The sequence below is a fragment of the Microcebus murinus genome, chromosome 5 (assembly GCF_040939455.1).
Source record: "Microcebus murinus isolate Inina chromosome 5, M.murinus_Inina_mat1.0, whole genome shotgun sequence".
Classification (NCBI taxonomy): domain Eukaryota; kingdom Metazoa; phylum Chordata; class Mammalia; order Primates; family Cheirogaleidae; genus Microcebus; species Microcebus murinus.
The window spans coordinates 67810929-67836930 of NC_134108.1; the positions used below are offsets into that span (position 1 = coordinate 67810929).

The 26002-nt window shown below is 35.5% G+C and overlaps 1 protein-coding gene across 2 annotated transcripts in view; it reads left to right on the forward strand.

The window, feature by feature from the left end:
• The window catches only part of RARS2 (arginyl-tRNA synthetase 2, mitochondrial), a 65411-nt gene that overhangs the window by 18970 nt on the left and 20439 nt on the right, over window positions 1-26002 (forward strand). For both annotated transcript variants that reach the window (XM_076003121.1, XM_012750895.2), the window contains exons 3-8: window positions 639-741; window positions 2121-2204; window positions 9567-9664; window positions 14816-14871; window positions 17932-18015; window positions 20834-20910. In XM_076003121.1, the coding sequence (XP_075859236.1) occupies window positions 639-741; window positions 2121-2204; window positions 9567-9664; window positions 14816-14871; window positions 17932-18015; window positions 20834-20910 (502 nt within the window). The remainder of the gene's footprint in view (window positions 1-638; window positions 742-2120; window positions 2205-9566; window positions 9665-14815; window positions 14872-17931; window positions 18016-20833; window positions 20911-26002) is intronic.

Consider the following 26002-nt stretch of genomic DNA (forward strand, 5'->3'; position numbering starts at 1 on the left):
AAACAAATGATTTATTTTCACTAACTGGTTGCTTTGTGTTTCTGTTTTTGCTTTATTTCTTCACCAACTCAATGAAAAGGACAAGTGGCAGAATGTCTCTCTCTTTAATGAATTACAGAGTGTTAATAGTGATATTCATCTTTTTTCTCATGTTGAAACTCAAATTATAACATTTTAAAAATATGTCATTTGGAGATCAGCTGGTGGTGGAGGGAGACTTGAATTAGAAGCAAGCATTTGGAATAGTAGAGGAAGCATTGTAGAAGAAACCTGGGCTTTTTTCTAAGTCTGCTTATGAATTGCAGTCAGATTTTGGAGGAGATATTTAACTTGCCAGACATCAGTTTTTATGTAAACTAAGATGGCTGTTCTGCCTATTTCACAGAGATATCATAAAGCTACAATTAGATGATAGAAGAGGAAGCATTTTATAAGATGATAAGAAAAAGTTCTAAATAAATACAAGATGATTTCTAATTTCCTTGCTTTTAACTTTGAAAGCATGTAGAACCATAACACCTTCTTCCAATAAAAATTATGTTGATGTGGAGAACCAACCCATAGTGATTAGTCTTTGTTATACTAGTTATGCTTTTAAGGTAACAACGGCTCTTTCCCATTTCAATGTCTGTCTTTAGAGAAGTAGCTGATTTTCAGCTTTCTGTGGATTCCTTATTGGAAAACAACAATGACCATTTGAGACCAGATATTCAAGTTCAAGCCAAGAGACTGGCAGAGAAGGTACCTTAGCACTATTATCTCTGTTTGACATTATAATAAACTTAATATTTTAAAGTAAAAAATAGTCTGTGGCAGTCTCAGCCATAATAATGAATTTAATAGTGTTTCTTTGTTCAAGGCATTTTGGATAATATAATTTAAATTCATTTTAGCCATGTACTATAATGTTGCAGTTTTTCAAATTAGTTATAAACCATTCCTCTTGAGCTGACATTGTTCAGTTTTTTGATTAACCACTTACAGGAGGACTGAAGTGTTAATTAAATTTACAGATTAATACTGGATGGACTTTTGAATTTAGGAAAACAAATTTGATGAATTACAGCAGTGAGTTGCAATTTTTAAAATGAGTTTCTGAGAAGATGAGCATTAAAATATGAGAAGAAATGATTAGATGTAAATAGAATCATGATTACAGAGAAGAGGTGTTAGATGATTTAATAAGCCTCTTTCATTTCTAAGTACTCTGATGGGTTTGATATCTAAAAGAGGAATTGAAAGGATTGTAAAGAATGACTAAATCTAAATTGTTACTGTAATACCCTCAGAAAAGACAGATGCTGGAGAAGGATTGTTTTTTTTTTAGATAGAGTTATTAACATGTAACACAGAGGAGGTATCTGGGAACTGTGAAGAATTGGAACAATGAAAGTCACTGTCATAGAAAAAGATGTTTAATTAAAGAATGAGTATGATAAAGGAGCTTTGGTAGCTGAGTAAATATTTATTTGATCACAAAGTCACTCCAGATTTCTATCAGAAAGTATATCAGAAGTATAATCATTCAAATTACAATATTTAGTCCCCTTTTCCTATTTCTTCTAAATTCTTAAAAACAAAGGCTTGGGACTGTTCAGTGACAACAGGTATCTGCTGAAGATCCATGGATGTATCAGGGCTTCTGAACATCTAATACATTAAAAAGTGAAGGCATGTGCACAGAAGAAAAAACATTTAAATATATCATACCTGTTGGTGCAGGTGCTTTAGTGTAAGCCCTAACAGAATGTCTTGTTCTGTGGCTCTCATGAAAGTGGGTAAGATAAAAAGTGTTCATTACATGTCAGAGTAGACAGAGTGAAGGTAGCGTGATACTTTCATTTCCTCCCTGTTACGTGGAAAATTTGAGGGGAGGGAAAGAAGAAGAGAGAGAGTCTGAATACAGAATAGCATACTAGTCAGGAAAAAAGTGAAATGTATTTACCTAAATAGAATGATGGAACTAAAGAGATTGACTAAGTCCCAGGTCCAGATATAGAGACTGTGAAAGATGATTCACCTGCTGACTTTTTAAACCAATTTTATAGTATTAGAACTACATTATCTCATTAGGCCTATTATATAACATACCTATTTTATGTGGTTTGTTATCTTTTCAGCTAAGATGTGATACAGTGGTGAGTGAAATCAGCACTGGTGAAGGGACTGTAAATTTCAAAATAAACAGAGAACTATTAACAAAGGTAAGAATGGGTTATTATCCAGCCATTGTGCTTTCCCTCTTTGCTCTAGCCTTGGTGTAGCCTTTAATATTTAAATTTATTGTGCCTCCTCTTGCCTCAAAACCTTTGTATATGCTAATCTTCCTGCCTAGGGTGCCAGCCCAAGTTAACATCTGCTTATCCTTCAGATCTTGATATTTCCTGGCAGTACTTTTTTGACTCCTTCATTTAATGTGGTCTATAGCACTGTACAGTCATGTGCCACATAACCATGTTTCAGTCAACAATGGAGTGAATATATGACTGTGGTCCCAGAAGATCACAATACCCTATTTTTACTATACCTTTTCTAGTTATATTTAGATACACAAATATTTACCATTGTGTTATAGTTGCCTACAGTATTCAGTATAATAATATGCTATACAGGTTTATAGCCTAGAAGGAATAGGGTATACCAGATAGCCTAGTTGTGTAGTAGGCTATATCGTCTAGGTTTGTATGAATATAAGCACCCTCTATGATGTTTGCACAATGACAAACTTGTCTACGAATGCATTTCTTGGAATGTGTCCCCATCATAAGTGAGAGATGACTATGTCTCTCCTTTGTAGAATCTGTCATAGTCACTATTTTACATTCCTTTATTTGATTAATTCCTCTTGTCTTTTAAACTCTCATTTCCATTAGGGCTTATAGCATCTGTTCTCCTCACTATTGGATTTCCAGTTCCTAGCACAATGCCTGGCATGCGGTGGGTGCTAGATAACTACTTGTGGAATGAATAAATGGAATCTAAATTGAATATAAGAAAGGTACTGCTGGTTTCTGTTCTTACGTGGCCTAAAATCTGTTGGAAGCATAAGATTCATACAGAAGAAACCATTGGGCAGCTTCTCCTTTTAATAAAACAATAATTATTAAAACAAAGGTGGTTGATACAATAAGCATAAGGAAGTTCAGAGATGGAGAAATCAGGATGGCCTAGAGAGCTTGAAGAAATCTCACAAGAGGTGTTGAGTCTCACTCAGATGAGACATTGGAGGACAGATAATCCTGGATAGAAAGTGGTATCAAATCTTTCATTGAGAATTTCATCTCAATTGAATTTTAAAATTTCACATAATATGTATGTTGGCCTATTATTTTTAAAAAGAAATACACCCCAGTGTTGGGTTGGTCAGGCTTAGTAAATATTGCAGTCTTGAATTAAAAATAACCATAAACCAAAATTTCTAATAATATGGTCTCTTACCAAGGTTATATATTTCACAGGCTTTTGCCAATGCATCCTGTGATTCTTCTGAAGGAGAGTTAGTATTTCATGCTTGTCTCTAGATTCTTGACCTTTATTCTTTTATCTTTTTTTTTTAATAAATGAGTTAGCCAAAATCAGCCACACAGATAAGAAAGACATTTGTTTTGAGCTTGTTAAAAATTATCTACAACCTGCTGGACTCTTGATAACATTTCATGTCAACTTAGCAAACCAGTGAGTTAAATTGGTAAAATTTGTTTTCCTTTTGGTTTCACCCCTATCAGTGTTTTCTTTATTCATCTTGTTTATTAATAACCATTTAAAAATTTCCACCTTCCCTGGGGAGTCCTTTGACTTTGCCTTCTACCTTTCACCATTCTCTTGTTAGTTACCCTGTTTTTATTAGCATCTGTAAGGCCCATGTTGGGAAGCTGAGACTGCAAATATGGTAAGGCTTCTGGAACTATTGTTAGATTCTGCAGGAGTAACATCAAAGGGGATGCCCCTGCAAAAGGGATCCCGTTGGCCATTATGTGGAGAATGGGCATATTCAGTGAGTGACTATCCCCGTCATCATAAAGCCAGCCCCACCTGGCTTGTGTACAAAGCATATCAGCTGCTTCACCTGAGGTGTTACATTTGGCATTTTTAGGTGGAGTCAAACAGTCCACCTTCTCTGAGTAAACAGAACTTACAGTGGCTTTTATCTAGACCACCAGGCTGGTGGCTCTCAGGAATAATCTCCTGTGTGTCTGGATCATATATGCCCATCTGTGATTGGTCAGTGGTGAGCTATGAGTCCTGCATCAACCCAAACATGCTCTTCCATTCTGCAGCTTTTAATACCAAAGATACTCCCCCTAAATTGGTTACTCTTATAATCTATTTTAGTGAAGGTTTCCTAGGAAGCTGATGACACTGACCCACAAAATAGAAGGATTCCTTCACGCTGTACCTTCTGGTTTCAATAGTTACTTGGTTATGGAACAGTAGTAACAAAAGTAACAATAGTTACTTTTCCATTCCCCACATTGACTACCTTCTTGATAACCATAGATCTCAGAGTTAACTTTCTGTTGTCCCTGCATAATTTCTCCCTAAGGGGATGGCTTTTAGGTTTGTGGCCTAAGCTCAGACTGACTGAAATCTGAGCTTCGTGTAGCATCAAGGTCAGACCCCACACTTGCACTTTCACTTAATTTCATGTTAGCTATTATAGATAACAATAACCAAGGGATTGAATATTTCACCTTTTTTTTTTTTCTTTTTTTTTTTTGTGAGACAGAGTCTCACTGTGTTGCCCGGGCTAGTGTGCTGTGGCATCAGCCTACCTCACAGCAACCTCAAACTCCTGAGCTCAAGCAGTCCTTCTGCCTCAGCCTCCCGAGTAGCTGGGACAATAGGCATGCGCCACCATGCCTGGCTAATTTTTTCAATATATTTTTAGTTGGCCAATTAATTTCTTTGTATTTTTAGTAGAGACAGGGTCTCGCTCTTGCTCAGGCTGGTTTCGAACTCCTGACCTTGAGCAATCCTCCCACCTCAGCCTCCCAGAGTGCTGGGATTACAGGAGTGAGCCACCCCACGCCTGGCCTCACAAATATAATTTTAACCAAACAGGAAAAATGCAAACAAAACTATTTCCTTAGATATGTCTTAAAAATACTCAATGAATAACATCATTTTATTTTGCACACATTTTTTTTATTTGCCAAATTCAAGTTTGCATGCTCTACCAAAAGTTTAAAAAAAGGGAGAGAAATACTAATTTGAATGGCTCCAGTTCTGCTCCTGTTATTTCATTAATGGAGTTTGTGTCCATATACAGTGGGTGCATTCAAATCACATATGGTTTCCATGAGCACATGGAAAGAATAAATGATTTTAAGCACTTTTCAGCTACTTACCAAAGAATTGACTAGGCAAGTAGGTATTGAGTGATAGCTTCCTTAGAAGTCCTGATCAGGGCCATATAGAAATAAACAGAGTTAGTTTAAATGACAAAAATCATCCACAGAAAAAGATGATGGTGAAAGTACCAGTCAATTAATTTGAATGTTCATTAATTTGCTAAGGTGCTCTAAAAATTGAAACCTTTAAAAGATTTCACTTCTTATTAAAAGCCCTTTATGCACCAATATTTACATTACTGAGTATATCTTACATTTAAGCATGCATATTGATAAATAGGCCTCTAGCTTATTCACCTATTGGACTATCAGGGAACTTTAGTAGTCACTGACATTCTTTCGTAAAAAGCTTTCATCTGTGTGCCCACTAATTTAATAAACCTCCTTATCACTTACCAGGAACTATATTACTGAGATCTAAAGATAAAATTGTTTGGATCCTGGCATCAGGAGCTTATCATCTAAAAGGAAAGCATTAAAAAAAAAAATACGTGTAACTTGATGGGTACAATAATGTGATGAATATTATTGAATATATGAAGGCATGTATAAGATGCATTCCCAGTGTAAAGAAAGGTCTTACTTGAGGAGAAAAGATGACCTTGAATTGGGATGAAGATGAAGAATATACCTGAAGGATACAAGGGCCTGTGTTTTAAGCAGAGAGAACAGCTTGGGCCACAGTACAGTCAGTCAAGAACATGGCATTGTCTGGAAATTAGCAAATGATTGAGGATGGTTTGCCCATAGGATGGCTTAGGAGGATAAGAAAGTAGTTTGAAATGCCTTATATTTTCTGCACAAGAGTTTCAGCTTTTTTCTATAAGTTATTATTTTCCATGTTATGTATAACACAGGCAGCACATGTGATGATTTTTGATAGTACACCAATGAAATGTATTTCATTTTAATAGTTATTAATTGCAAAAAAAAACCCCAAAAACCCTAGCACTTCTAATTTGTGGTTTTTATGGATATTATAATGTGCCTTTTAACAAAAAAGAATTTCATTAAAGTTTTAAAAAGTGATATGCATGTAAAGTAAAAATCAGATCTGAAATTGGTGAAATCTTTTAAATGGTGGGAATCATTGAAGGGTTTGAATAAAAACAGATTTAATTAAATGTGTGTTATAAAAAGGTAGGTGGTATTGTTTTTTTGTGCGGTCATGCATTGCTTAACAACTGGGGTACATTCTGAGAAGTGTGACAGTAGGTGATTTTGTTGTGCAAGCATCATAATGTGTATTTAAACAAACATAAATGGTATATAGCCTACTACATATCTAGGCTATATGGTATAGCCTGTTGCTCCTACGCTACAAACCTATATAGCACATTTACTGTATCGAATACCAGCGTACACTATTGTAACACAATGGTAAGTATTCGTGTATTTCAACATATCTAAACATAGAAAAGGAACATTAAAAACATAGTATAAAAGATAAAAAATGGTACACCTATATAGCATACTTACCAGTGGAGCTTACAGGACTGGAAGTTGCTCTGGGTGAGTCAGTAAGTGATAGGTGAATGTGAAGGCCTAGGACATTACTGTACACTTAGGCTACACTCAATTTATAAAAGTATTTTTCTTCAGTAAGTTAACCTTAGCTTGCTATAACTTTTTGACTTTATGAACTTTTTTAGTTTTTTGACTTTTTGACTCTTTTGTAATAACACCTTAAAACACAAGCACATGTATAGCTGTACAAAACTGTTTTCTTTATGTCTTTATAAAATTTTATCTATTCATAAAATTTTTTTCTTTTTCAACATTTTTGTTAAAAATTAAGACACAAACACACACATTAGCGAGAGTGAGGATCATGATTATCACTACCTTCCACCTCCACATGTCGTCCCACTGGAAAATCTTCAGGGGCAATAACACATATGGAGTTGTCATCTCCTTTGATAATAATGCTTTCTTCTGAAATACATCCTGAAGGACCTGAGTCTGTTTTACAGTTAACTGTTTTTTTAATAAGTAAAAGGAATATGCTCTAATGATTAAAAAAAAAAAAAGCATAGTGTGGTAAATATATAAACCAGTAAGTCATTTATTATCATTATTAAGAATTATGTACTATATACATAATGGTGTGTGCTATGTATTTTTATATGACTGACAGCCCAGTATGTTTATAGCAGCATTACCACAAATACATGAGTAATGCATTAAGCTACTATGGTAGGACGGTTGTGATGTCACTAGATGATAGGAATTTTTCAGCTCCATTATAATCTTATGAGACTACCATCATATATATGATATGTCGTTGACCCAAAACAATGTTATTTGGCATATAGCTGTCATAGTTGTTTTTTTAGTGGTGTAGTTGACAGATGAGGATCTAAATTAAGGCAGAGGGAATAACATGATATTTAGGAGACAGCATATGCAGGGCTTGCAGATTAATAGATGGTTGATTATGGAGGTCAAGGGGAAAGGGGAAATGTTAGGAACTCCTAGGTTTCTGAGTTGGTTAGCTGGGTGAATGGGAATAAAGTTCATGGAAATGGACAGTGTAGAAGGAAGAGCAAGTATATTGCATTTGAAGTTCCTGAGAGATATGTCCAATCCTGCCTTTAGTGTGTATCAATCTGCAGGACAAAAGAGATTTTGTTAAGTAAGTAGTAGTCGAAGTCTTAGGAGAGTGGTTTAAATCACCTAGAAGTGTAAAGTAAGAAGCTAGAAGCAGGAATGGAACACAGAGTGCAGATGAAGGGCAGATGGTGGAAGAGCCTACAAAGGAAAGTGAAAAGTTGGGTTTTTTTTGTTTGTGCTAGAGAAATCAATGGAGGGGGGTCATTTGTTAAAGAGAATTCTAACTTACTGCTGTTAACTTTTGTGGAGTCTATCATTATATAAAAAGAGATGGGAAGTGAAAAAGATTTATAGACTTTCGGTTTATAATGTTCTGAACATGGATTCCTTCTTTTTAATGTTTACCCCTCCAATTGCAGTCTTCTTGTCACACATATTCTTGGAGTGATAACATTTGTTGGACCCCTTCCATATATGTGACAGACACTATTTAATGTCTATATATCATGTTAATCCTTTCTGTTTCCTACTGGACAATGTAAGAGAAAATTATTTTCTATTTCCTTGTGCAGATACATACTGTTTCTGAACTTTATTTTTTGCATCTATTAAATGGGAAATGTCGCCCATCTTTAAGATTATGAGGCCTAAAGAGAACATATACCATAGAAGCACCTAGTCTTGGACCTTGCACTCTAGATGCTTCTTAAATGTTGATTGTTATGCCTGCTGCTACCTTCTCTGCCTGTTCCACATAGGGAACATCTTAACCAACTCTTTTATAATAAAGTTATTTGCATAATAAACTACATTTTTAGGACTTAAGGTGCAGTTTGAAAGCAAAACCAATGTAAAAGTACAATTTCAAAACCCAACACTTTTTTAAAAAAATGCATTATTACCATTAGTGAAAAATAAAGTATGAATTTTTTTGAAATACAAAATAGTTCTACATAATCACTAAAAAATAACCTGGAATATGTTTTGTAAGTTTCTGTGAGATTTGTTTTTTATTTGTGTAGCCCATAGGCACTTAATTATATGTTTTTATTTTTTTCCTACCATTATTTGTGGTCTTTAGTATCACAAAAGCATCAACAGCAGCATGCAGTAGTTAATACATTAGCTGTGGAGTGGGAAAAGCTTTTGCTACATGACTTAATAGCAGCATGGCTTTGGGAAAGTTACTTCTCTGTAGATGTGTTTCCTCGTTTATAAAAATAGTACTTATATCTAAGGCTGTCATGAGGATTAAATGGCTAATGCATTTAAAATGCTTAGTGCCTGGCACACAGTATGCCTTCAATGAATGTTTGATGCAAGAAAATAAAAATGGATTTTGTTGTTAATATTTGCTGTGGGACTTTTGGCAGTTACTTAACCTCACCAAGCTTTAGTTTCCTTATCTGTAACATATCTGCATGAATGGTTACTGTTAGAATGAAAGGACATGATATCTAAAAGGGCACAGAGCCCCCATAAATGCTAACTCATGTTATCACTACTCCAACTAGCATTAGTGACAAAGGAGGTGGTCCTTCCTCTAAAATTCTCAGTTCCATAAATTAGAATGAAAAATTAACAACATTTAATTCCTAGTAACAAAGTAATAGCATTGCAACGTTTTTCCTATCATTAAATTGCACTCTTTTTATTTTTTAGACAGTGCTACAACAAGTAATTGAAGATGGCTCAAAATATGGTTTAAAAAGTGAACTATTCTCTAGTCTTCCCCGGAAGAAGATTGTGGTTGAATTCAGGTGAGTACTTACCCATTTTATGTGTTGATTAATCAAGCTGGCTGGCAGGTCACTGTTTTACCATCATCACTTGGGTTCTCACTAAATTATAGGTAGAAAAATTGAAAACCAGTGAAATTATATTATGTTTTTATCACATAAAACCATGAATGAGTAAAAATAGATTTTTGGACCTCCAATCCAAATAATATATAAAGATTATTATGTTTTCTTTTACTTTTTATTATTTAACAATTACTTTTTTGGAAGAACTAGTCACTCACTTTAATATCTTAAGGCAGGGATAATGGTTACTATCATACAAAGAATTTTAAAGAAATTTGATTACCAGAGAACAAAGTCTTGTAGTATTTGTAGCATATATATTTTTTAATTAGAAAAATAGCTTGAAGTTGTAATATGCTTCTAAATAGTCTTTGTGTATATATTATTATAACTTTCAAATATGTCATCAGTCTAATATTTAGACTCTTTAGAAGTAACCAAAAAAAGAAAAAGGAACACTAAGAACTAAAACTTTCATTGTACAACTGATAGGTTGACAGCTCAAGAAAATTATCAGAGGTATTGTGTTTGTCTTCCTAAAAGCAGAAGAGTCTTGATAAACTGTTCTTCCACTTAGAAAGGAGGAACTTGCTAGAATCTTTTGTCTTTTTAAGTATTTATTTCTGTGGAAGATTTTTAAAAATTGATATGGGAAATATTTCATTTTTACTAACTCGTTATTATAATTTATGATCACTTTTAAACTTATTTATGAATAGCTCCTGGATGATCAGAGAAAGAGTGGGTTTTATGGTTCTGCATTTGTACTGTCTATGTCACTGGTGTTCTTAGAAAAAGCAGACCCTCTAAGAGTCAAACTCATCAGTTTAGGATAAGGACTGATTGCTAAGTAAACTTCTGCTCCTATGGAGCAGACAGATACTGTGATGAATCTTACATTGTCAGTACAGCACAATCATATTTAAAATTAAGTTTAAACATTTATTGTATCACAATCAGGAGAGGGACTTCATATAGTCATCCTCATACCAGAGAGAAACTACAGTAAGGTCATCCCTCAAAGAAAGTTGCCTGTCATTTCAGTTATCTCTCAAATAAGGAAGAACTGTAAAGCTTAATACAGGGATTGGTAAACTTCAGCCAATGGGCAAAATCCAGCCTGCTGTTTTTGTAAATAAAGTTTTATTGGAACACAACCATGCATGTTTGTTTATGTTATCAGTTAATATATTGGCTCTTTTCAAATTGCAATGGCAGAATAGAGTTGAATTGAACTGAGTAGTTGAGACAGAGACCAGATGACCCAAAAGCCTATTAAAATATTTACTATCTGGCTCCTTAAGAAAAAATTTACCAATTCCTGAATAGTGTCTTAAAACAGCTACCATTTTCATACTGGTGGACTCTATGGGTTAGTAAAGGGGAGAGAGGAATGTTTAAGCTCAGTGGTTCTTCTACTTGCCTGAGGTCACTTATGTAAGTATGGTTATTTAGAGACTTTACTTGGGCTAGAATTCCAAAATCATTTACTTCTCTGGCCAGGTATCTCTCTCTCTCTCTCTCTCTCTCTCTCTCTCTCTCTCTCTCTCTCTCTATCTCTCTCTCTCTCTCTCTCTCTCTCTCTATCTCTATCTCTCTCTCTCTATCTCTCTCTCTCAATCTCTCTCCACATTATCTCTCCAGCAGGGTAGCCAGACTTCTTTACAAATGTGCTCAGGCCTCCAGGGTAGCACAGGCATCTAGTGTTGGAATGGGCACAGCATAACTTCTGTCACGTTCTACAAGACCCCACCCCAGATTCAATAAAAAGGAAAATAGAGTACATCTCTTAATGATATGAATAACAAAGAAATGTTGGCATCTTTGTTTTCTCTCACATCTTTAAATTAATGAAGGACATATTGATAACGTGCCAAGGTAGATGGGTGTCTGTCATGGACTTGGACTCCACCTGGTAGGTGGTGTAAGACTTTGAAGCTCACTACTGTTGCCCTTCTCTTCTGCAAACTTAGCCTCCCCCGCGCCCCCCCTTTTTAAGAGACAGTCTTGCTCTGTCACCCAGACTGGAGTAGAGTGGTGCAGTGGCACAATCACGGCTCACTGCAGCCTCAAATGCCTGGGCTCAAGCGATCCTCCCACCTGTGTCCCAAGTAGCTAGGATTACAAGTGCATGCCACTGTGCCCTGCTCATTTTTAAAAAATTTTCTGTAGAGATGGGATTTTGCTGTATTGCTCAGGCTAGTCTTGAACTCCTGGGTTCAAGGGATCTTCCCACCTTGGCCTTCCAAAGTGCTGAGGTTACAGGTGTGAGCCACTGCACCCAACCAGCCTTTCCTCTTTTGTACAGATCACATCTGCAGCAGCAGTGGCAGCCTTTCCTTTTCTTTCCTTAGTGTGATCTTCCCTATCCCTTGCTTCTCACAAATGTGAGGTGCTCTTCTCACAAAACAGATCGGAGACCTCTGACTGATTGCATGGGAATCTGGGAGGTCAGGGTAGCAGTTCTGACTGTTTGTAACTGATTTGGTGATCTGGGATGGGACAGTTTATTTCTCTGGTCTCTTCTTAGCTGGAAAATAAAGAGTAATAGTACCTGTCCCTTCAGTATGATGATGGCTGTAAAAAAAAAAAAAAAAATAGTACCTGTCCCTTCTTAACAAGATTGAGGAAATTATGTGAAATAATGTAACAAAAGACCCAGAAAAGTATCCAAATTGTAATTTATAGTGGCTACTTGGTTGCCAAAGGGATTAAATTTGGCAACCATTTCATTATCTTTCCTTCTTAGTAAAAATATGGTGCCAGAGAATGGGCAAATTGATGGTTTCAAGGGCTGTTTTGTCAAAGCTTAAAGACCTAGATAGATTCAATTCTAATTCTAGCAGAAACATACAAAGTTCTGTGAATCCAAAATCATTTACTTCTCTTGTGGGGTTTTCGTTTTACTTCGTTGTGGGGTTTTTTAAAAAACAGATATTATAAATGCTTAGTTTTTTAAAATTCAAAGCTTACAAAGGCATATTCAGTGAAAAGGAAATCTCTTCCCCATCCTACTTTCTCAGTTCTCTCCTGTGGACATTCACCAATATCAATGTCTTGTTTATCCGCCTAGAGACAGTCTATGCATTTATAAACAGACTGTATACCTTTTACATTGTTCTACTCCTTGCTTTTTTTTTAAACAATGTATCTTATGTTCCTTTAATATCAATATATCTAGGGCTAGCTTTTATTGTTCCATAGTATTCTGTTTTATGAAGATTTTTCCCTCCCCCTTAAATCAGCATTATTGAGGTATAATTACATATAATATGATACAATTCACCATATTTAAACATATAATTTGAGTTTTGGCAAAAGGATACAGGTTGTGTAACCACAATTATGGTATAGAGCTGTTTTCTGGGTTTTTTAATTGATTCTTGCTTTAATCTATATTATTTCCTTTTATTCTGCTTTCTTTGGATATAGTTTGCTCCACTTTTTCTGGTTTCTTAAAGGAGAGGCTTAGATTATTGATTTGACCCTTTTTCCTTTCTAATATAAACATCACATTTTAGATTTTTCTGCTTTAGCTACATCCCACAAATTTACTAGTAAGGCAGTAAAATGGTGCAGTGGTAGGACTGCCCTTGTTTCTCTCATGCTCTCAGATTATAGTCCTTCACTGCCTGTTGTCTAGTTTCATATATCTTTTCTGGTTTTTTTTTTTTTTTTTTGAGACAGAGTCTCGCTTTGTTGTCCAGGCTAGAATGAGTGCCGTGGCGTCGGCCTAGCTCACAGCAACCTCAAACTCCTGGGCTTAAGCTATCCTACTGCCTCAGCCTCCCCAGTAGCTGGGACTACAGGCATGCGCCACCATGCCCGGCTCATTTTATATGTATATATCAGTTGGCCAATTAATTTCTTTCTATTTATAGTAGAGATGGGGTCTCGCTCTTACTCAGGCTGGTTTTGAACTCCTGACCTCGAGCAATCTGACCACCTTGGCCTCCCAGAGAGCTAGGATTACAGGCATGAGCCACCGCGCCTAGCCCTTTTCTGGTTTTCTGATTGTTTAAAGGCAGAAAGGGAAGTCAAATCCTTATTATTCTCTTTTGGCTAGAAATGTAAGATTCTTTATTTTTTTAAGCCTGTAGAAGAACATTTACTTTCTGTCTAAATAATTAAAGGAACATCTGTGTAGTTCCATAATTTCATAATTGTGTGCACATATCTATAGGATCAGGTTTTTAAATTGTAATACTCTTTAAAGGGGTATATATAACAAGGCTTCAGAGACAGACCGATTTTACCACTTGTTAGCTATTTTAAAATTAATTTATCTTTTTTAATATTGAAAAACTTGTGAACTTTTCAAACATATACAACACAGAGAGAGAACAGTATAATTCGTCCCCATATGCTGATCACTCAGACTCAAGTCATCAAGATACTGCCCTATGTGCTGCCCCATGTACTTCATCATCTCTCTTCATTGTTGTCTTATTTCCCTCATCTGTAAAATAAGAAATAAGAGTACCTTACCTCACAGCTTTTGTGACTGTTAAATAAGTTAATGCATGTGTAGTGTGTAAAACCGTGCCTGTCACTCAGGTTAAATGATTGATTACAACTTCTTGAGCACACAGGAGTGATAAATGTGGCGATTGAGAATTTGGAGTGGTGAATCGGATTTCTGTTTATTCTGGGAGGTTTTATGCATAAATATTTTTACATTTTTCAGTTTTAATTTGTGATAAAGTAAATATTTGAAGACATTACCCATATGAAAAAAATTTCTTTGGCGTTCTCAATTTTTAAGAGGATAAAGAGTTTGAGAACTGCTATAGTATACTTCCCAATAATTTGTTTTTGTCAAAATGATATCTCTGACTATCTTCATCTTTTTCTCAATCCTTAAATGTATCTGCTTCCTAAGTGTGCCACTTCCATGTATAGTACTGCTCCATGAGTCACAGGATCAGTTTCAGTAAGATGTTATTTTTCTGAGTTCTGATTTATCTTTGGTTTAAATTTCTAATTTTTAACTTATCTCTGCCTTAAATTACCAAAGGGCCCAAGTCCCCAATTATATCAAGCCTTATTCATTCTTAGAACTCTTGTTTTTAGAATAAAGAAGTAACTTTTGCAATTTTTTTGCAGTTCACCTAATGTTGCCAAAAAATTTCACGTTGGACATTTGCGTTCTACCATCATAGGTAAGTGTTTAGTTTTATAGAAACTACTAAACATGCCTTTGGGAAAACATGTAGTAATAAAGTTTAATGGTTTTAATGCTTAAATAACAAAAAGACAAAAAAAGAAAACCCACACAGTTTAAATTGGTATGCGCCTAATGGTAATTAAATATTAGATGAAATGAGAAACATTTGTTTAAAAATAGAAAAATGAAATTCATTTTAAAACCAAAAGATTAACTCAGAAACAAGTATGTATGTTACGATTTTAACTCTCCAAAATATATATGCATATGGAGAACTGAAAGTTGTAAAAAAAGAAAATTATGTGGAGATGATAGTAACTCTCCAAATATTTTTTGTTTATATAGTTTATTTTATTTTAAAAAAGAAACTCAGTCTCAGTCACATGAGCATTAACTGGAATGTTCAAGACTAGAAATTAAAACAACTCTATTTTAATAAAGAGATTACTATATACTACTTCATAGCTATAAGGCTTTAATGTATAATACACTTATGATTTTCATTTATGTAAAATGTGACATGCAGTAGCCCAATTGAAAAACTGAAATTAATGGGCGGGCGCGGTGGCTCACGCCTGTAATCCTAGCACTCTGGGAGGCCAAGGCAGGCGGATTGCTCGAGGTCAGGAGTTCAAAACCAACCTGAGCGAGACCCCGTCTCTACTATAAAAAAAAATAGAAAGAAATTAATTGGCCAACTAACATATATATATAAAAAAAATTAGCCGGGCATGGTAGCACATGCCTGTAGTCCCTGCTACTCGGGAGGCTGAAACAGGAGGATCGCTTTGAGCCCAGGAGTTTGAGGTTGCTGTGAGCTAGGCTGACGCCACGGCACTCACTCTAGCTTGGGCAACAAAGCGAGACTCTGTCTCAACAACAACAAAAAAAGAAAAACTGAAATTAAAATTATATAATATTAGATCTGGGCTGGGCATGGTGGCTCACTCATGTAATCTTAGCACTCTGGGAGGCCAAGGCGGGAGGATTGCTCAAGGTCAGGAGTTCGAAACTAGCCTGAGCAAGAGTGAGACCTGTGTCTACTACAAATAGAAATAAATTAATTGGCCAACTAAAAATATATAGAGAAAAAATTACCTGGGCATGGTGGCGCATGCCTGTAGTCCCAGCTACTTGGGAGGCTGAGGCAGAAGGATTGCTTGAGCCCAGGAGTTTGAGGATGCTGTGAGCTAGGCTGATGCTACGGCACTCTAGCCGGGGCAACAGAGTAAGACTGTGTCTCAAAAAATATATATATTAGAACTGGAAGGGACTTCAGAGTTTATCTAAATCTAATGACTTTCTCTTAAGCATGCAAGAGACAAATTTCTACATTGGAAGATATTTAATCCATCTTTGGATACTTTTAAGAATTGAGAAATTAGTACTTGTGGCATAGATTATTATTGAAATGGGGTCAACTCTCATTATTACAAAGTTCTCGAGCATTTTAAGAGAAAGTAACAGGACTGGAAAAACAGTAAAAGAAATACACTGCATTAAAAAAGCTATATGAATAGGTTAAAAGTGTAGAAGTGAATTAATGATAGGTAGGATATGATAAAGTTGTTTTGACAGGTAAAGGAAATATTTGGACCAGAAAGAGATATATTTTATCACTTACTTACTGTGCTTCGTGTTTTCATGTATTACCTCTTTTAATTTCACAGTACTCCTGTTTGGTAAGTACTGTTAACTTTGGTTTATAGATGAAAAGATTCAGATACCAGAAGTAACCTTTCCAAAAATCACATGGCTAGAAAGTATTCTGACCAGGATTTGAAATTAGTCGAATTCCAAAAACCTAGGTTCAGACATTTAATTGGATTAATGAAATAACGAGATGCTAAGAAGAAATAAGACTGTATGGTCTGAGTACCAGCTGAAGAAGGTGATTCCTATTGCTGGGACTTTATAGATTGGGAAAATCTGGAAGTAGCGAAGCAGGAAAAGAAGATAGTGTGGTAATTTAAGTCAGATATGTACATTGGTGGGTGAGGGTTTATTTGCAGAAAACTAAATCCAATGTTAGTAAAAACAGGAAGGGATTTATTACAGGATATTGAGTGGTTTACAAAGTTGTTGGGAGAGCTGAAAAAGCTTTGGATTAAGCTGACATCAGTGACTCCCAAAACCACGCCATAGAACTTAGTCATGAAGGGAGCTCCTGCCTCTTGCAGTCACTTCCACTGCTTTAGAACCATGCTGCCACTGCTACAATCAGGAAACTGCCACCACGCCTACCCTGCCTTCTAGAATCCATACAGACAAAGAGGCAGCCCCATAACCTGTCTGTCCTTCAATTTCTTTGGAGGTCATCACAGAACACTAGGACCTCTTGTTAGTGGTGCCACAAAAAAACAAAGCCTGCACAACTGTGCTTATCATAAAAAAATAAAAGCAACTCCCCTTTCAAATCTTACAAAGTGTATCTGATTACACAAATCTAGATGACCTCTGGAATCCTAACTGCAAGAAGCTCTGGGACATGTGCTTATTAGGTATCCAGCCTCTTTGTAGAGTACAAGGGCACACTAGGAGAGTAGAATAGATGTGGAATATGAAACCAACCAGCATCAGCAGTACCGGAAAGTGAGGGCCTTAGAAAGAGGAAAGGCATGCAGAGGCTGGACTTTGGTTATAGAAAGGAGATAGAGTGAGCTATTTAGAAAAAGCAGAAACACACAGAGTGGCTTAGGTTTTTAGGGCACAAATTATATATTTATTGTTACTGGGGTTTCTTTATTTTCTGTCCTTGGAATTGACTAGAGTATTAGTTACTCTAATATACTCTCTAATAGGTGTTCCCAACTCCCATTAATAATGGTGGTGAAAATTATGAGATTCTTTGGAACAGCTGCCTTAGAAGTAATTCTTTATTCCCTTGTCATAATATAGATGAAAACAGAGTAATAAATGTTTTAGTAAAAAAGATAGAGTTGGTAAGTTTTGCAAAAAATTTTTCTGTGCTATACTTTGACGATAGAGAAACACATGGTTCTTACGCCAAAATGGATAACAAGAATGAGAAACTATATGTTTTATTAATTACTAGGAAATTTTATAGCAAATCTCAAAGAAGCTTTAGGACATCAAGTAACAAGAATAAATTACCTTGGAGATTGGGGCATGCAGTTTGGTAAGTATGTTTGAGATTTTATTTTTCATTTTATTGTAAAGTTTAATTTTTTTCATATGCCACCTGATCATCTGGACAGAATATAGGCAGAATCCCATTGGATAGAGTGGTACGTTCTACGTATTGTTTTTTTCCTAATGGCTTTTTTGTGTAAAATCTCTTATTTGCATAATTCTTACCACACAAGTTTTGGGGAAGGAAACTTAACACATTCAGAGCAAGGCCTGTTATATATATATATATATATATATATATATACACATACACACACACACAAATACATACATACATATACATACACACACACATACACACAAAAAATACATATATAGAGAGGGACAGAGGCTTTAGTGGTTTTTGTAAAGAAAAATAGCTTGCTTTTGTCAGTTACATGTAGAACTGAGTGTATAGGGAAGAAGTTAAATCTAACTATATATGCCCTTCTTAACTGTAGCTCTACCATTTTGAAATCTAGTGAGGTACAGCCTCCCCGGGCCATCCTACATGAAGTGGGATCCATTATCATACCGTGGGCCAATGGCCCAATGGAAAAACAAAAGGAGATACTTTGGCTTCTTTTTTAACTGTATAGTGGGGGAAGGGAAGATCCAAAACAGGGAGAAAGGAGTGAGGACCAAGGGGTTGAGCGCTGCTAGTTATCTCCAGTATCATGAGTTTACTCAGAACCATTCCTAACTCATATAAACCAATAATCAAGACATGGGAGGGCAAGATAAATGAAGTGGTTACAGTAGTGAAGGACTGGTAGCATGAGAAATGCAAACTTTAAAAAAATTTCTGCAACTACCATGTGTATTTCAAGATCCTATTGTCACTTCTATAAAGCCTTCTCTGACACACAGACACACCCTTGCCCACCTTCTCACATCACGCAGTTCCTGGTACCTAGCTCTACTCATGTAGGCTTCTGTCTTACTGTATTATTTATGTGCTGCTTTCCCCTGCTAGATGAAGGCATCTGGACTGTGTCTTAATTATTTTTGTATCTACAATGCTTGGCACTCAGAATGATGAATGAATCTGTCCTGGGAAGTGTTTTACAATGCTAATCCAAAAGAAAAACTAGTTAGTATTATCAATCTTCTATAAAGTATGCAATGTGCATTGCCAATTATAAAATTCGCTGATACTATTAATACTATGTTCAATGTCCAGTGAAATGAAATTATAGTTTCCAGAAGAAACTATATTTGAAGGATTTCTTTCATAGGAGATTTATCGTCATCTTCTCTTATGGATATTATCCTTTTTGTTAGTAAAAATCTTTTTCCAACCCTAAAAAGAGTAGACTTTGAACCTGCTGACCGTACCCTCACTATTCACTATGGAGTAATCAGAAAACATGCCCTGCATTTTAAGAATTCACCTGCAGTCACAGCAGCTGGTAGTCATAGGTTTAGGCCGTAGGCTCAATAGACTAAATAAATGGCAGCCGCTTTTTATTATAAGTTTGGGAAATTTAGACATTTCACAGGCATTCACAAATGCATGGTTATGGTATTCATTAAACATTAGCTGCAGTATTTTATTATAGTATTTTTTCTCTAAAGAACTTACTATGATTAGTGATTTGTCAACATTTCTCTTACAACCATCATTGTTGAAGAATTATAGTTTTGCTTTCAGCTCTCCCCATTTGAAAGTTGGCAGACAGTTCCTGAGCACAGAATTAGTTTTTGAGAATGTATCAGAATGAATGTTAAATGGAATTGGCCTTTTCCCATTTTTGTCTTTTGGAATACTCTGGGCATCTTTCCACGCTCTGCTCCCAAGACCCTGAATCATAATCACATTTGCTCTTGCTTGAAAGTGCATAGAGCTATAGGTGATCATCTTCTCCTATGTTCCAAAGTATTATATATCCCCATGTTCAGTAGCATTCTACTTTCTGCTAAGCCTTGTATAGAAAAATGAACATCAGCAAGGCCCTTTAGACCTGAGGCTTGGTAATTGATGTAGTTGTAGAAGTGGATTGGTTTTTAAAATAATAAAACTACTAATTATTTCTCTTGGCTCAGGCTGCATATAGCCTTTCAAACTGAAATATGATCACCTTTTAGCAAAGTATACATATTGACAGTCCATGCTAGGAATTTTCATTTCTAGTTTACAAATTTCAATTAGTGTTTTTTTTTGTGTGTGTGTTTTTTTTAAAAGGTTCAAATTAACATTACCCCTGAATTCTGAGCATATTATCAAAGACTGAAAAGGTATACATGACCAAGTTAAAGATTTTTGTTGCTCGGTTACCTTGAATAGGAGCAATTATGTGGAATGTTTTGAGTTTTATCTTTTTTTGTTTTCCTTCAGCTATTTAAGTACTATTATAACACCAAGCCTATTATTACCTTTGTTTTATTTTAACACCTACAAGTTTAAAAAGTTTAAAATCACTTCCTGTTTGTTTTCACGTATTTTGAGTGTCAAGTGCCTACCATCACAATGTCCTTTCACAGACTAGCTGCTTAATAAATGTTTGCTTTATTAATGTCTGCAGGGCAGGTTTTAGACACTATCAGTACAGAGACAAATTATTCCTAGGCCTTGCCTTTGATGAGCCTATAACCTGTTGGTTTCTGTGAACTTAATTTCAATATTGAAATTTATGATTCAATGTATTGAATTTGACCTATGTCAGTTTATGTGGTAGCAGGGTGAAAATGTGTGTTTTGCAATAGTTCTCAGGATACATAATTATGAGAGGTTGATCTCTTTATAGAACTATACCTGTTGCCTGCAATGCCTATTCTCTTACTGTTCCATTTTATAATTTTTCATTTACGGATTATCATGTTAGGTCTTCTGGGAACTGGCTTCCAACTCTTTGGCTATGAAGAAAAACTCCAGTCCAATCCTTTACAGCATCTCTTTGAAGTAAGTTGGCAAGAGACAATATTACAAAACACTTCGGGTTTTGGGAATATTATGCAGTCTAAACCTCCCAGAGGTTTAAAAACATGTTCCTTAAAACAAGGTACCAAAACTTAATTGAAAATGTTGCTTTTAGTTTGGTGTTCTTTTTATTTCCAAACCCAAGTATTTTTTTTTTATTACTATTTTAGTTGACTTGGGACAGCATTTCTCCGGGTATAGAATCTTCTTAGAAAAACACATGGGGTAACAGATTCAACCCAGAGAGAAATTTCTTAATTTTCTGTCAGTTAATATGTACTGTAGCATTTTTCATTGTAATAACTATAAAGCATTTAGACTTGAAAAATGAGTATATACTTTTTTGCTCTTTTTCTGATGTGGGGAAAAGCACAAGTATTTCTCTGAGTTTGTGTGTGCTTTTTCCATTTACATCTTTCAGCTCATTTTCTTGGCTTTTACCCGATGTGAATGCCTATCTATTTTATTTCATTTAGCCCTTTGGATTTATTGCTTCTCCATCTTCAGTCCTTTCTGAAGCTCATTAATAAGGCTCTTCCTGTCCAAGTAATCTTCAGGGATGTGTTTCCTTTTCATTGTCCCAGTTATCTCTGCTATTTCTGGGCCTCACAAAGGAAACACAGATACGATGTCAGACACGTTGGTGACATACTGGGAGATCAGACTAAAGAGGTTCTGCCTATGTATGAGGAAGAGCACTTGCCAAAATAATGCTTTACTTCTCCAGCTAAAGCCACAAGAGCACTTATCATTTTCCTTTCTGTTACATGATTTTTTTTTTACCTGCAGCTGGTTTTGTAGTTAAATTGAACAATAGCACATTCCATGTAGAACAATAATACATTTAAAGACCTTTAAAGGTTTGTCATTTTCTCCTGAATCCATGCCTGTTCTGTGCTTTAAAATGCCTACATTAGATTTATTACATTAACCAAAAGATTTCTTCTCTCTTTCCCATTAAGAGTTTTATTGATAGGTAAGAGTTTAAAAATTAATAACTCTTTATGGTTGTCTACAAATAAAGCATGTCCCTTTAGTGCCTGGAATTTTTACTATATTTTTTTTTTTTACACTTTGAATAATAGTATTTTTTACCACAAGCTTAGCAAACCTTTATCAGATCCAGGCCCACAGAGCTACCCCATGGTAGAAAATACAAATACCTACTTGGAAGCTTCGTGTCATTAATTTAGAATACAGCTTGACATACAAGAATTATTCCTCTCATCTTTCTCCTGCCCCACCTCAAACATTTTTATTTAAATCCCACAAATAGTAAACCTTTGTTTTCTATAATATTTTAAATATTTACATAAAATTTGTTCTCAGCCTCCATAGAAACTTAAGCATATGGTGTTTTTTTTTCTTTGAAGCGTATGCTTTCTTCTATGTAGTTTAATACAGTGTCTGCCTTTTGAAACTCATAAAAATAGTGGAAGATCAATTTCTATGTTGAGGTCATTAATTGATGGGTACACATAAGGAAGGAACAAGGACAAGGGAATACTTCTATGAATAACTAAAAAGTCAAGGAATAAAGGTGTTGACTTCATTAGGGCTCTTTTACTTAACAGCTTCACAGAGGAGCCACATTTATAGACAGAAGAAGCCAAGTCAGATGCGCTCACCTCGCTGTTTGCAGGAGCCCATTAGAGCGTTCATTTGCTCTCTTCCTCTTGCAGGACAGAGAACATGCAGAACCTAAAATGACATCTCCAAGTTTATTATGTCTTTATGCTAATTTTTGCAGACCCAATTTTTATTTTTAAATTATATTTCTCACTGTGATTTACTTTCAACAATTTTTAGTGTAAAAGGAATTTTTTCCGTTTTTTTTTTTTTTTGGAGGTTTAAGGAAATATTAATAAATGATATTATTCTGTTCCTAAAAGAAAATCTGAAAGTCAAACAACTGAGTTTATTAACTAATTGAAAAATGCCCTCAGATGCCCTGCAGTGTCACAGGTAGCATAGGAGGATTCTCATCATCACTTCTGATAAACCAGAGTAGCTGACCAGGAAGTCAGGGATAGTGATTCTAAGCTTTAGTGTTTGGTGTATTGATAAATAATGTTGGCATTGGCTCATGGGAAGTAAAACTTTAAGACAGTTTGCATTTACCCTTTATTGTTTGTGAAAATCTGCTTCTCAAAGCTTTGGTTAAACACCTGTTTTCTCTCCTTGTCAAATTATAGTTACCTGTGAGCTCTTTGAGAGGAAGAACCATGCCTTCCTGATCTTTTATCCCTGGCTCTGAACACCACATCCCTTGAAGTAAATGTTTGAATGAATTTGATCTTGTAGTTCTCTTTTGTCCCTTTCTCTAATTATCTTCAAGTTATGGACAATAAAAACTCTTATTAGTCCAGGAAAGTACTATTTTACTAATTACTATTTGTCAGAATCTAACTTACTTTATCAATGCAGTTTACTAATGAAGAAGCAAGGGCCAGACCCAGGATTCCAACAAAGGCACATAGCTCCCAAGTGCTCTATGCACTGCCCCTCCCTCCCCTCACACACGCTACAAAATGTATTTGTGAGCTGTTTGTTTCCATTGGTTGTAATTATATAGGTAGCATTTTTCTTTCTTCATCCTCCAGTTACTATAGTAGAGACATAGTTAACAGTTCAGTTTTGGCAGTTTCAACCTTTTGCATGTTTGTTTTGAGTTTGGCTTAGGCCACCCAGTAGCAGATTTTATAACCTACCTCCCTCTAAATTGCACTATAAGTATCCCCCAGCTTTAGATTCTCAGCTAGCTTAAAAATGGTATTATATGATAGCTTTAGCATTTATATGATGAAAATATTTAACAGCTACAGTCATTTTTCTTCTGTATTTCCATTTTGGTGTGCATGCTTTGCTACTGGTTTTTCTTTGTACTTACAGTCATTCTTCTCCCATAACATCTGGCTCTGTTGTTCATGGTCTTAGGACTTTTGTTGGTCAACATTTGTAAACCTTTTTGTTTGTTTTATTTGGGAGCTTTTTGTTTTATTTATTTTATTTATTTCAGTAAATTAGGGGTATACATGGTTTTTGGTTACGTGGATAAATTGTATAGAGCTGATGTCTGGGTTTTTAGTGTACCTGTCACCTGAATAGTGTACATTGCACTCGATAGGTGTAGGTTTTCATCCCTTCTCCTCCTCCCACCCTCCCTGCTTCTGAGTTTCCAGTGTCCATTGTACCACCTTACATGCCCCTGCTTAGTTCCCACTTATAAATGAGAACATGTGGTATTTGGTTTTCTATTCCTGCATTACTTTACTTAGGATAAGGGCCTCCAGTTCCATCCAAGTTGCTGCAAAAGACATTATTTCATCCTGTTTTATGGCTGAGTAGTATTCCATGGTGGATATATACCACATTTTCTTTCTTTCTTTCTTTCTTTCTTTCTTTCTTTCTTTCTTTCTTTCTTTCTTTCTTTCTTTCTTTCCTTCCTTCCTTCCTTCCTTCCTTCCTTCCTTCCTTCCTTCCTTCCTTCCTTCCTTCCTTCCTTCCTTCCTTCTTTCTTTCTTTCTTTCTTTCTTTCTTTCTTTCTTTTTTTTTTTAATTTCAGAGTATTGTGGGGCCACAAACATTTTGGTTCTATGAATTGTTTTTGTGCCATTTGAGTCAAAGTTATAAGGGTGCTGATCACCAAGATGTGTGCATTGTACCCATTAGGTGTGTATTTACCTGTGGCCCCACTCTCCACCTGCTTGGTTTCCACTGAGTTTTACTACCATATGTGCACATTAGTGTTGATTGATGAGTTCTAGTTTAATAGTGACTACATGTGGTGTTTGTCTTTCCATTCTTGTGATACTTCACTTGGAAGAATGGTCTCCAGTTCTATGCAGGTTGTTACAAAGGTTCACATTCAACAAAAGTTTACCAATTTTTATGGCTAAGTAGTACTCCATAGTATACATATGCCACATTTTATTAATCCATTCATGTATTGATGGGCATTTGGGTTGTTTCCACATCTTTGCTATTGTGGACTGTGCTGCTATAAACATTCGAGTGCAAGTGTCTTTTTAATAATATGTCTTTTTTCCTTTGGGTAAATGCCCAGTAGTGAAATTGCTGAATCAATTGGTAGATAGTTCTACTTTTAGTTCTTTGAGGTATCTTCATACTACTCTCCGTAGAGGTTGTACTAGTTTGCAGTCCCGTCAACAGTGTATAAGTTGATTTTGCCACATCTAATCCAACATCTGTTGTTTTGGGACTTTTAGATAAAAGCCATTCTCCATGGAGTTAGATATCTCATTGTACTTTTGATTTGTATTTCCCTGACAATTAGAGACATTGAGCATTTTTTCATATGTTTATTGGCCATTTCTTTTGAAAAGCTTCTGTTCATGTCTTTAGCCCACTTTTTAATGGGGTTGTTTGAAGTTTTCTTGTTGGTTTCCTTGAGTTCATTGTAGATTCTGGTTATTAGCCCTTTATCAGATATATAGCATGCAAATATTTTTTCCCATTCTGTAGATTGTCTGTTTGCTCTGTCGATTGTTTCCTTGGCTGTGCAAAAGCTTTTTAATTTGATTAGGTCCCATTTATTTATTTTTGTTGTTGCTGTGATTGTCTTTGGAGTCTTTTTCATAAATTCCTTTCCTAGGCTGATATCTATAAGAGTTTTTCCATCCTCTTTTTCTAGAATTCTTAGTTTCATGCCTTAGGTTTAAGTCTGTCATCTATCATTAATTTTCATGAGTGATGAGAACTTAGGATCTTGTTTCAATCTTCTACATGTGGCTATCCAATTTTCCTAGCACCATTTATTGAATAGGGATTCTTTTCCCCAGTGAATGTTTTGTCAAAGATCAGATGGGAATATGAGGATGGTTTTATGTCTGGTCTATGTCTCTGTATTTGTGCCAGTACAATGCTGTTTTGGTTACTATAGCAGTAGGGCTTGAAGTCTGGTAAGGTGATGCCTCCCTATTTGTTCTTACTGCTTAAGGTTGCTTTGGCTATTTGAGGCCATTTCTGTTTCCATACAAAGTGTAGAACTATTTGTCCTAGATCTGTGAAAAAATGACCTTTGTATTTTAATGGGGATTGCATTGAATCTGTA